We start from the raw sequence: 12,939 nt of genomic DNA on the forward strand, positions 1-12,939 counted from the left end.
TCTCAAGCACATATCCAAAAGCCCATATACAGTGATGGTACATATAGAATGGAGGCTGTTTCAAGCAGAAAAAATGAAACCCTGTACACAGGAACTGCTACCACTACTGCTTTGACAGTATCTGGAGCCAGGTCCCTTAACTTCAGCAAGCAGGTAGGCCTCCAGATGAGAAATTTGACCCAGGAATGTTTTGTATTTCCCTGCGGCTCAGAAGTCCAGAGGTATCAGTAGACAAATGGGAAAAAAGTTTGAGATAAAGAGGCTGGATGGAAAATTTCTCTCTCTGCAGCTTCACTGAGAGCTGTAAAAACAGTGAGTAGCACTTAATGCAAATTTTAGCATCTTCACCTATATATGCTGTGTATGCCAGCATTCAGCCTTCGGAGCGCAGCACGGTGTCAACTCTCCACTTGTTTAACCTTTGCCTCCCCACAGGCAAAAGAAGTGAGGCTAGGGAAACCGCTGGAGTGAATTATACACTCCCATTTTTGCTGCCTCCTCCCCACCCCCATGAACTCATAACTCCATGCCAGGTGGACAACCTGCATCAATTGGATGCATGGCTGCATCCACGCACAAGAGCGTTCACTCTAGGAATGCAAATGCTTTGCTTCCAACCTCATTCTATGCCAAAGCACCTCACTCCAAGGTTGTGGTGTTACAACTCCGCTGGGGTGGAGTGACATCCTTTGAACACAGTCAGGACCAAAGAACCACAAACTCTAGTCACTGATGGCCTCTGAAATCTGTTGATAGCAGATTGGGCACTAAGCACTGTGGAGAGTCTGTGATCTCAAAGGAGCAACATACAGTCTGGTTACTGCTGGCTTTCACTGGCCTGCTGGATACAGAGCTTCAGGCATTTCACATTCTTCTGCAAATTTTTGTGCCAGCAGCAGATTTGGTATTTGAAAGCTGCGTAGCCCAAAAATATCTGATCTGTATGATTGCAAAAGCTGTTTCAGATAAAGCCTTCCCTGCCTATCTGAATTTAACAACATTAAAAGCAAGAAAGCCCAAGTTTCAGTTTCTCTTCTCCCCTTGTTTCTTCACAGATACTACTTTATGCCAAACAGCAAACAACCCAACAGAAAAGGAGTTGTGTGCACTGTGCTGGTACACAAATATGAACAGGCCCACCAGCAATGCTGACTGAGAAGACGAACACCAAGAGTGGAAAAAAGCAGTGAAGTCCCTTCCTGGGGATGGACACACATGCTAGAGTGCAAATGTTACATTGTAGAATATTGGCAATGTTGTTTCTCACCTGGGCCACCCCGTTTGTGGGCAGGGCCATAGCAGGAGCAGCAGCTGTGGTGATAACACCTCCTGATACTCTCAGCACGGTGGTGCCAGGTTTGGAGAGCTGGGATGAGGCAGGCACTGATTTTATAGACCCATCTGATATTTTCACCAGCGATGTCTGTCCACTGGGTGCAGCCTTTGAAAAAGAATTCAGCATAAGGAAAAAGGTGTATTTGTTTGGATTTTTAAAAAATTTCTTAAAAAAACCCAACAAACAAAACACAACAACAACAACAACAAAACAAGACAAATAATGTTTTTCAGTAATACAAAAAGTATCAATTTTATCAAACTGTAGACTTTGAAAAAAACATGCCTACCAATCTTGAATTTTGGATGACAAATTAAGAATATTCTTCAGGATTTTGAATTTCATAGGGACCACTTGCTAGTTTTTAAAAGAAGGACCTTTGAGGGATACCCGAATGAAAATTTTTTAAGAGTTTTAGCAAGTGACCCATTTCTAAGCTTCACATATTTAAGCACATTTTTGCACCTGACTGTATCCACTTCTGTAATTCCATTTCACCTTCTAGTGGAAGGTGTCCCCGCCCATAGCAGGGGGGTTGGAACTAGATGATCTTTAAGGTCCCTTCCAACCCAAACCATTCTAGGAAATCCCAGAGCACATTTACAAACTAGCAACCCAAGCTTACACACAATCCACTCTGAGAACAAAAATAAAGCTGGAAAAGTATGGACCAATATCTGCATATGAAAGTAGGCCTTCATGTGCCTTCCTCATCATAGTACAGGCAGCATCATAACTGTACAAAAACCAAACCAAACCAAACAACTACAAAAGGAAAAGCTCTCACAACATGTGGTTCCTATACTTTATATGACAAAATGCTAACTAGTAAGAGAGAAACACATCATTTGCATGTTACCTGTGTAAATAGAGCTGTTTTCTGTCCAGTTATCACTTTTAGTGCTTGTCCTTGTGTGGAAGATGCTCCAACTCCTACATTGCCCTGAACAACTGAAGCTGGAGTCAGCTGCTTCCCAGAACTCTGAGGAGAAGGCTGGCCAACCAGAAAGGTGCCCTGCTCCAGAAATAAGTTAGGGTGGTCAGCACTTTGAAACACACTTAAGAGTCAATAGAAATCTAGGAGTATCAATACAGGATAAAAGCTTGTAGCTATAATGCAACAACATCATTTCATCTTCTAAAAGAAGGCACTGCTAATTACAGTGAATACTTCTGCACTAAGAGCTGGACATAGCCTTCTCTTCTTAGTGCAGAAAAACATTTTCTGATGCAAGGGAAGGGGTGAAAAAGCCACAACCAGTTTCCTGTCTTGTCAGAGGCATCTACTACAATTTAACACACTTTGTGCTCTTCAAGTTTACTCTTTGTGACAAATGCTGCTTAGCATGCAAGATCAGAGAGGCTACTGCTGGGCTAGGCAAAAAAAAGAAGAGAAATCGAGACATTCTGTCATCTTCTCACTTCAAAATGTATTTAGTCCCCCACAAAGGCTATATATTCAGAGCTCAGCATGCAGAAATCAAAGCGACAACTGGAGGTGTGCACTCGAATAACCTACCACCTGAGACCTTCCCACCCTTCCTACTTCACATCAGTATTCAGTTGCTACCCTTCAGAGGCTTCATTCACCCACCGTCACACATGGATCCCTTCACACAATCTTCTGTTTCCTCATTTTTCTTTCTTACTCAGCCTTGCTGTTTCACTCCAGTAACTCTCCTTTATTCTCCTGTATCTTGTGCTTTCCTCCAACTCTTACATACCCTACTGTGTAAGACAGCTCTTCCAACACCATCTCCGTCATATCACCTCTCTTATTTCGATGACCCTTGCGGCCCTGCCACCAGGCACTCTTATCACACTCTATCTCTTCTCCACCCACTGCTTACCCTGGCCTTACTCAGTGCTGCTTTCTCAGCCTGCAAGGAGCCACGAGGGTACAACCCTGCAAGGGGAGGTGAGGGGCAGAGATGTGCCAATAGCAACAGCAAGTGGTAAAGCAGGTGCCTGGCAGAGGGAAGAGATACAAGGGTTGTTAGCGACGATCTAGATCCCAGCCCCAAGAACGTTTCATGTACTACAGAACCACAGGACATCCACCTAGCACCACTGCAACCTGAAATGAAATGTCAATCTGCTTCAACTGAGATGCTTATGCCACTGACCTGGGGTGTCTGCTTCAGGATGTAGGATGTATAGGTGAGGTGCTGTGACAAGTTACTGCTTGTGCTTTGGGTTCCTCCTCCTCCACTACTCGTAGAAGAACCAGATTGGAGACCTGTAACCAGAAGAAAAGGCTTGACCCTTTGGTAACCAGACACTGTCAACTGCTAAAGCATCCCTGTATATTAAGTAATTGAAAACACTCTGCAAGACATATGCTGCCACATTTTGCAGCTGAGTAACATTATTACCCAGTACAGCACAGTTCAGATGTGCTGCTGTGCTCCCTTATACCTCAGCAAATGCCACGAATGAAAGGAGCTATGGGGGAAATAAGGAGGACCGGTGGGCAAGCAAAGCTCATTTCAGGCTGGTTTGAATTTTCTATCAAAAGAAAATGCTATCCAACAGATGAACAGCCTTTTCATTGGTCTTTTGCAGGTTATGAATCTGCAGCAAGAGCCCTAAAAACACTCTGAATCCCACTGATGACTTCATTTTACTTTTGTTGGGTGTTTCAATGCAATTTTGTTGAGTATTAGATCATAGATACCAAGCAGTGGTAATTTGCAGTGACACTTTGATATTGCTCTGCCTCCATAAGGAACAGCCTGAACACTGACTTTTCTGCAGTCTTTCATTAAGAAACAAGGGTAAAAATAAAATATTTATGGCTTTGTCATAAAAATCAGAAGTATTTGCTCTTCCTTGACAACTGTAAGATTATTTCCTTGTCCAAGTTGGACTGCTCCAGCTGCCTCTCTAAATCTCAAGCAATGGGGCTCCCATCACAAGTTCTACAGCCCAAAAATACCTTCAGCAAGAGTATTTACTTCTTCAGTGACATGTACTCAATTGCTACGTTGCTGGTATTTACAGCCTTATATATTAAACTGAATAATACCTCTTCCTCACTGCCAGTATCAGAACTGTGAGCAAAAAGTTTACACCCAATCCATCTCCCATCCCAAATCCCAGCCTCAAAAGGAGCATTCTGGAGAAGGCTCACAACAAAACTCTTCATCTACACAGTCCAAAACCTGTAGTATCCTTTCCCTACAGCAACAGCACACTATAAACTAAGTATTGCCCACTGGAACTATTTTAGCAATGTTATTCTCCATGTATTTCACAGTAAGTTTGACTCACAAGCCCATTAACAAAAAAGTGTTTCTACTGGATTCAACAGCTTGGGGCTAAACCTTGTATCAATATTCAAAACGATTCCTTTCCCTCGTTCCAGATGCAGTATCTTGTCCTTTTCAAAGTTAGTTTCTTATGTTTCTAGTTTCTCCAGGGTATCATTCCATTATTTATTAATAGCTTTCACAACTACATTCAAATCCATCTCAGTTCTACATCACGAAAATGCAGTTGTCTCTTCCTACAGATCACGAGAGTTAAAGGCAACTCTCCACTGAATTTTGAGGAAAATTACACTATCTGCTCTCAGCACAGAAAGACATTGAGAGCACCGCATGAAAAGCGGTTTCATCTAAAACAGAAGACACTTGTAAGATCTCAGTCTTAAAAAGCACCACATACTGTGTTGTTGTGAACAGAGAAACCCCACCCCATTACCGAGTTTCACAGTACCAGGATGCTTTCTAGCAAAGATGCCAAACATATTAATTATGCAGTGATTACATTATTTAACTCATTAGATTTCCCTGCAAGACTAACTAGCATTATTTGTGGCTCGCAGTATGGCTCCTTGGGGTATCAGAAGCAGTTTTCCTTTCCCAGAAGGATTCTTGCTGTTGGTGGTGAGGTACAGTTTGGTGCCTGGCGGTAAGTTTGCCAAGTTTGCCAGGTTGGTGGCTGGTAACTGCAGTGTAGCCATCACTAGAAAGGAAGAATAAAAAGAAATAAGACTACTGCTTCCAGAAAGTAGTACACATTGAAATCTGCACAGGATGAAAGTACTAGGAGTGACATGCAGCTAGCCTTTGATAATCCATACTTAGCCGGCCTAACCACAGATTAACTCCACCAGTGATGCACAGACACTTTTTTGAATAGGTCTGAAAAAAAATCTCTCTGCATGCAGTACCACTTATGGCTGCAGGCCAAAACAACACAGCCATGGGGTCTACAGACTTACTCCAGCCCAGAGGTCAGACAAGACCTTTCAAACAGTCCAGTGCCTGAGCTAACATGCTCAGCTAAAGCCAGCTGCCTGCAGAAGCAGGCAGGGTGCTTCTGCCCATACTCCCATAACTGTAAGCACTGGGGAAGATGCAAACATGTAGTAAGGACAGTTTGGCTCTTGTTGGTTGCATTTATGTGGAGCCCTTCGACCATCTAAGGACCACAATGCTGGGCAAAAATGTGAGACCTGGTTCCAGTAAAGTCTATCAGGTCTCCAGCACATTCCCCAGAATATCTGTCTGATCCCCACTCACAGAACACTGCATGTTTTAAAGTACTTGTGCTCCCTCTTCCCCCTTACAGATGATGAGTTAACATTTTCTTTATTACTAATCTCACTCAGCCTGAATTTCCCTACAGACCTCTCTACTCATTTTCAAGTTTTTCAATCACACATAGTTATTTTTCAGTTGAAAAGCCTCAAAGTCTACCCATCATGAGCCATTAACAAGGTGCAAAATTACTCTACCTGAGCCTTGAGATGTACTTTTCTGAGCACCTGTGGAAGAAACTTGTGCCTTCGTTATAGTCTGCACAGGCTGAGCAACAATCGTCCCTCCACCTCCACTCACGATGGCTTTGGCTACGCCTTGAGTCACAACCTGCTTTGGACCAACGGCCTTTGCTACAGAAGAGCTAGATTTTGCCACAAGTATCTGGCCACCACTTATAGCCACTGCTTGTTTCACTGTCGACTGTAAAGCAGAACCAACTGGAACACCAACAACCTGCAACAAATAAGTATTGGATGATGTGCTGCTGGCAAGGGCAATCATGTGAATTCTAGCTGGTATGCTATCTCCATCTCCAGACATTTCAGGACACTTTATACATGTCTAGTCACGTATACAAGCTATTCATTCAGAAACAAAATTAAATTGGCAAGAGGCCAATCCCAAGTAAAAAGATAAACTGTTAAACACAACTGGGATTTCAGAGCACCCACAAAAGATTAAGTACATTCAAATTACAGGGCACTTCCATTTTTTTCTGATATATAAGCAATGTCTTAATTCCAGCTGAAGATAAAGCTTGCCTTGGCAAAGTACAGAGATCCAGAAATTTAGTTTCAACACATTCATGGGAACAGACTCCTTGGGAAAACTATGTCCTCAAAGCAGAATCTACAAAGTGCTTCAATTTTATGTGTTGACAATAACTGCAGGGAAACACGAGTTTGCATACCTGCTCAAACAAGTAAATAAGGCAGTAAAAAGGACAATGAACTGTTGCAAATGTAAATATATATATTTACTTATGCAAAAGTGAAAGCTCCATATGTAGTCTCTTGTGCTTGGCACATGATTTGACTCTAACCACAATGGAAACAGGCAAGAATGGAGACAATTTCTGATACATCTGTCATCTTGTCACTGCACTGTTACGGTGCCTTCTCAGAAGCTGCGTCACTCCTGTGATAGCAACACTGCATTGACACAGACTCCTACAATAAAATACCTGAGTTGCCACTCAAGTAGGATTGCTTCCACCTAATGCTAGTTCTGCCGCAGCCTCCACCCCACTCCCTATTTGTCCTGTTCTTTTTTGTTGCAGGCCTGCAGTCCAAGGAAAGAATTTGCCTCCTCTTACAGAAAGACCTGGATGAGTTTCAGCAAGAGCTGATGATGGCAAGCAACTTCCAGGGTTGACAGGCTCCAGTTCAAAACCACCCCCACCCCACTGTTCAATGGGTTAGACAGAACTGGGAGATGTTCCCTGTGCACAATGAAATGCAATAGTGCCTGCTCATCCTGCTCCCTTCTCAAGGACTACAGTTAAGCATGACATGAGCCACTCTGTGCACATGGGGAAAACAGCTAACCACGGTGCTGCTGCCTGGGTCTGAGATAGAAGCAGCCCTACACCCCTGACAGAAACATGAAGTGTTGCAATAAAACCACAAGACAGACAGCTTACACCACACCAAAGATGCCCAAGTGCCTCATACCTTAGACTGCACTGTCCCCTCGCCTGCGCTCACGACCGGCTTCTGCGGTGACAAGGCTAACATGTGGCTCCCTTTTACAGTGACATACTGCTGCACAGAAGTCTGTGTGGTTGTCCCTGTCGCTGGTAGTTGGGGTTGCTGGGGCAGCTCTCCCGGCTCCTGCTTTATTATCACCTTTTAAATAGGATGAAATAATAATAAGAAAAGCAAACACCTTAAATCACTGGGGATCATTTCTGACACAGCCTGTCTGCAGGAAAGGGCAGCCAAGTCAGTAAACTCAGACATAGCTCTTACCACCAGGTGGACTCTCTAACTCAGCTCCAAGATGAGGGTTACTCCCAACACACAAGCATGTGTGTGGGTGTCTGAATTTACAAAGCATTCCAGATTTGAAGGGTGCTCACATAAATTACAGAATCACAGAAATTGCTAGTAATATTACAACTACTAGTCATACTAACAATGGACTTGGCCAGATCTGACTCCTTCAGGCCCTGCATCTCAGCATGGAGCAACAACACTTTACAGTCTCAAATTTCTAAGCACCTTCCTGCTCAGAACACATTCTAAACATCAATTTTTTTTTCTATCCTGCAAAATGACAACCGATATATAGCTATAGATATTGTAAATTATTATAGCTGACATTATTCTCTTGCATGTATGTTATATGTTTCTCTGGTACAGGCATTAATTCTAATCTCCAAGAGCAGCGACTCAAGAAAGGCTGGGGTTTTTTTTGTGTTCGATTGCTGTAGGTACTGTAAACGGTAGGAAGCATTCTTCCACCTTTTACTTGGACCACCTAATATTGCCAGAAACAACTTTAAATTCCGGATGGTAACATTGAAGGAAATGTACTCAGAAGTGGCAACATCTGAGATTCAGAAATCACTGTATCATTTTTTAAGAAGCTCCTGACACATCTACTGCAGTTTACTTTCACTGTATCCCATTAAAAATAGCCTTTAAAATATCAGCCTCACACACCACAGTGATTCAGAGCAAAACAAGAAAGGATGAAAGAGGAGATAAAAAGAAAGATTACATGTACAGCAGAGCCACAGGGAAAGAAAAGAAAACAAGATACATTTTTGACAGGTGCTAGAGCGCCCTTGGCAGCAAGACACATTGGTTCCAGTAACAGTTTTATGTGCACTGGAAGTTACATGGTTTGTGGCACAAGTCAGCATAAAATGGCACTACTGGGCTCCTTGTCCCAGCACAAAAGCCAAGAGGAATACCTTTGTAAAAGCTCCAAGTCCTCCAGTGACCGATTTGGGGCTTTGGACCTTGGAATGACTCCCAATGGGACAAAGGGGTGGCATGGTGGCAAACAGTGAATCCTCCTGCTGTGAATAGGAAGACATGGTGCAAAAATCAGTGAAATGTCCACTACAAGAAATAAAACAAGTGACTGCTAATAAAGGGTAGCCTGGAGCATCCGGGCAGGCCAAATTACCTATACAATTAAGACATTTCCAATATCAGTCAACATGGAAGTAAAAGGAGTGTAACATACTTAATGCAACCTACAAAGCAAATTTTATTTGGAAAGTTACATCTCCAACAGCAGTAACTGTTTCTTACCATATCATACACAAGTAAAAGAAATTGACTTATGTTTCCCAACCAGCTTTTTATACAAAGCATTTCAGAGCTGTAAAATTCAAGTAGGCTGAGGGGGGATTTTATCAATAAGTATAAATACCTGATGGGAAGGTGTAAAGATCAAGCCAGACAACACTCAATAGTATCCAATGAAAGGACAAGAGTAAATGGGCACAAATTGAAAAACTGAAACACAGGAAATTCTGTTTAATTATAGAAAAAGTGTTTTGTTTTGTTTTTTTAAATTTAATCGTGATCAAACACTGGAACAGGTTGCTCAGAGAGGCTGTGGACTCTCCAGTCTTGGAGATACTCAAAACCCGACTGGACACATTTCTTAGCAACCTGCTCTATTTGACCCTGCTTTGAGCAGGGCAGTTGGACTGGATGATCTCCAGAGGTCCCTGCCAATCGCAACCATTCTGTGATTCTATACACAATCTCAGAGAGAGAAGACAATCTAAGAAGAAACAAGTTACAGAGGGGAAAAAAACATTCAGTTTTAAGTCTGCAAGCAAAATTCTCTCAGATGAAGTTTTGCTCTCCTGTAACTAGAAAGATGTGATGGCACATAGTCTTTCCAGGCAGAACTCACCATTTGGCAGAAACAGTGAGGCTACATAACTAAACGGAGTAAAAAACATTTCCACACCCACAAAATCGCACACCTGGCATTTCTGGATCTGAGGCTGGTAGAGAAGTCAAATGCATTTGAGGAAGTTTGTTACAGTTGTTTTGTTTAAGTAAAATAATTGTACTCTTTTACAGTCAACATGAACTCCAAAGCCATGGTTTCACAATCACTTGGCCCATCCTTGGGTTGGATCATGACCAGAAAGCAAGCCCTCAGACTAACCTAATACTCCTGCCACCTTCCTTATACTGACCCATATGGCTGAAAACAGATTAGTTTTCAACCAGATTGGTTGTCTGTTCTGGTTCACCACATCACTGCACAACTGGTAGCAAACAGAGGGAGGTGTGAAGACAAGGCTAGGAGGCATAACCAGTCCTCTCAACAGCAGCCTGCATATCGGTCATTTTAAAGTGGCTGAAGAAACACAGACTTAAGTCATTAAAAAAAACCACAGAGAAAACTAGCACATAGTGAAGAGATGAAAAGTGGCGAGCTAAGCACAATCTGTAACATCACACTGAACTATGACACACCCTCCTCTTTAAAGAAACCATAAGATTACAGCTTTTTCACCAACCAGAAGACATAAATTAAATTTTTGATTACAGAGCTATGATTTTTATATTTATATATTTTTAAGTATCTTCAGTTTTTAACTTTGCCCTGGAAATACAGAATTCAACTCTTACTAATTACATGTGCCTACTCTGACTCGTTAAAAAACTTTCAGAAAGAACTGTCCCAAATCAGCGAAAAATTAAGACTAATGAACGGTTTTCAACATAGTTAAGTGAAATCCATCTGAGCAGACAGGCTCTTAAAAGCTGAATATCTAGCTGCACACCTGACACTTAAAATGCTTCTCCAAACTAACTGCTTCAGACAGCAATCTTCAACACTTTTTCGCTAACAGACATAGGAAGCATTTCAGTTCCAAATGTAAAGTGATTTGCTCTCTGCAGGCTGACTGGCAAGCCTCCCCACCCCACACCATATCCTGCATTAATATTCTTGCAACTTGGAGACAGGGAAACGCTCCTGTTTTCAGCAGCACACCCACCACCTGCTTTCAGAAAAGAGCCTCACTGATGCCACTTCCCTGCCAGAAATATCCTTCCTAGCACAAGATGTGGGAGAGATTTTATGTGAGACAGTTCAGCTCCGTACCTTTTGGGCTTTGCAGATCAGAAGCATGAACCCTATTTATCACTGTTTGTTTACACATTTGGTTACTCCACTGTTTACACAAACATTTTTCTAAATGCAAGCAGATGTAAAACCACTAAATGAGCTATTATCAGGCTGCTAGCAGCAGCTGCTGTACAAAAATAACGAACAGTGAAGGTTTTTGAGGTAGGCACCTCTGGTTTAATCACATACTGTCAATAACAAAGTGAAGAAGATCAAAGTCAGCTACAGAAGAGCTTTTTTTGAAAGACAGGACATTTTGAGAGCTATGCCCTCATGGATTTCCTTGTAGAAAAGCAAAAGAGCAGTGCCTTTAACAGAGGTGTACACAAGTCTAATTAGAGCTGCATGAAGTGACACTATCATCTTGTATAACCACCATGTTTTCATATGGCTCCATCTGTTAGACACAGTAAACCTTCACGTGAAATGACAACCAAAAGAACTTGCCTGAAATGCAGAATTTATAATACTAAAAAGCCCTATTTAATAAGAAGCTGGATTTTAAATGGAAAGTACGCACCTACTGAGAACATTACCTTGACAGCTGAGGTGACAAAACTGCTCCCATGGGTCTTTGATACAGGAGATCCAGTTCCATGAGAGGCCTGACAAACACTGGTCAGTTTGCTGGTTGGGCTCCCTGCGTATCGGGAAATAAAGTAGATGTCGGGTGAGGGCCAGGGAGTGGTGCCACTGAACACATGAAACCTCTTCTAACATGAAACATGGCATTTCATTTTGACTGTCATTTTCACCTGCAGAATCCACACCCCAGAGAAGGTAGTCTCCACCCAGAGCTCCATTTGCTGCAAGCAAATGGTCAGGCACCTTCCTGGGTGGCCAAGGGTATCAGCTACAGGTGCAAATATGTGAAATTAGGACAGTAAATGAGCTAGCTGCCAGTCAGAACTTGCTGCTGCAGATGTAACGGCCTCCACTGCTCAGAAGCCCCCTGAACCTACACTAGCCTCAGACACTGGCATGGGGAAAGGCTTGGAGGAGGCTGGAGTAAGAAGGAAAACAAAGGCCAGAAAAGGAGGGAAACAAAGTGAGGAGTAACAAGAGGAAGAGACAGAGTGAGTAGGGTAAACGAAGAAACAGAAATATGGAATGAAGACAGGGTCCTCTGTCTGCGGAAGACTGCTCTTGCAAAATTGACATACAGATACATGTGCCACAGCACTCTCCTGAACCCCCGAGATGGATGGGAGTTCAGTGGTAAACTTACCCTGCATTATTGGAGTGTGTACACAACACTTTGTTGCTCAGCAGCAGATGCGTTACTGCTGTTGGGTTGGTTTGTTAGTTTTGTTTGTTCAAGAGATGCCAAAGCTATGGATTACATGCATGAAAACACCATAATAGTCTCTCAAAAAGTTGTACTACAATCTGCACTTAAATTTAAATGTAAATGAGCAGCCATTTCTTGTAATAATGGGGTTTGGGAAGGCTGGCTTTCACAGAGCATAAAGGTCTCAGCCCTCTTTTTAAATATGATCTGCAGTCTTATCAAAAACATCCCCGGGACTTTGTCTGTAGTATCACATTACGCTCAGTCCAACCTGGCTACTGGTGTCAAAAAGCCAGTTCCACATTCCATCGTGGTCCCTCACACAGGGTCTGGTGATGAGGCTATCTCTCACAACAAAGCTCAATTTGGGGAGAGGAGGGTATTAATTTTCTTCTCTGCCACTGATCTGATCTGACTTGTGCAGGATATGGGGGAAGCGGCAGGAATGCAGGGGACGGAGAGGCAGCAGGCAGTTTCTTCCAGGCCAGTCTGTACTTACATCACACTAATGTGGTGGGAAACCGCACCTTTAATGGCATTAAGACTGGTACATCCAAACCACCTGGTGCATCTACAGATTATATTCTCCATGTGCAAATCTCTACTAGGAGAACACAAAAGTTACCCAAACCATGATAAACCATGTA

The 12,939-nt window shown here is 42.7% G+C and overlaps 1 protein-coding gene across 14 annotated transcripts in view; it reads right to left on the bottom strand.

The window, feature by feature from the left end:
- Positions 1-12,939, bottom strand: part of YEATS2 (YEATS domain containing 2) — a 60,065-nt gene that overhangs the window by 25,843 nt on the left and 21,283 nt on the right. For 12 of the 14 annotated variants that reach the window (XR_005933322.1, XR_005933323.1, XR_003925392.1 and 9 more), the window contains 8 exons: positions 11,538-11,641; positions 8,807-8,914; positions 7,560-7,733; positions 6,081-6,339; positions 5,144-5,305; positions 3,463-3,575; positions 2,196-2,351; positions 1,268-1,441 (listed from right to left, as the gene is read on the bottom strand). Coding sequence is in view for 10 of the 14 variants with exons in the window: in XM_030028192.2 (XP_029884052.1) it covers positions 1,268-1,441; positions 2,196-2,351; positions 3,463-3,575; positions 5,144-5,305; positions 6,081-6,339; positions 7,560-7,733; positions 8,807-8,914; positions 11,538-11,641 (1,250 nt within the window). In the remaining 4 variants the exon portion in view is untranslated. The remainder of the gene's footprint in view (positions 1-1,267; positions 1,442-2,195; positions 2,352-3,462; positions 3,576-5,143; positions 5,306-6,080; positions 6,340-7,559; positions 7,734-8,806; positions 8,915-11,537; positions 11,642-12,939) is intronic. The other 2 variants (XM_030028191.2, XM_030028198.2) reach the window with 2 other exon arrangements.

This window comes from Aquila chrysaetos, chromosome 10 (genome assembly GCF_900496995.4).
Source record: "Aquila chrysaetos chrysaetos chromosome 10, bAquChr1.4, whole genome shotgun sequence".
Lineage (NCBI taxonomy): Eukaryota > Metazoa > Chordata > Aves > Accipitriformes > Accipitridae > Aquila > Aquila chrysaetos.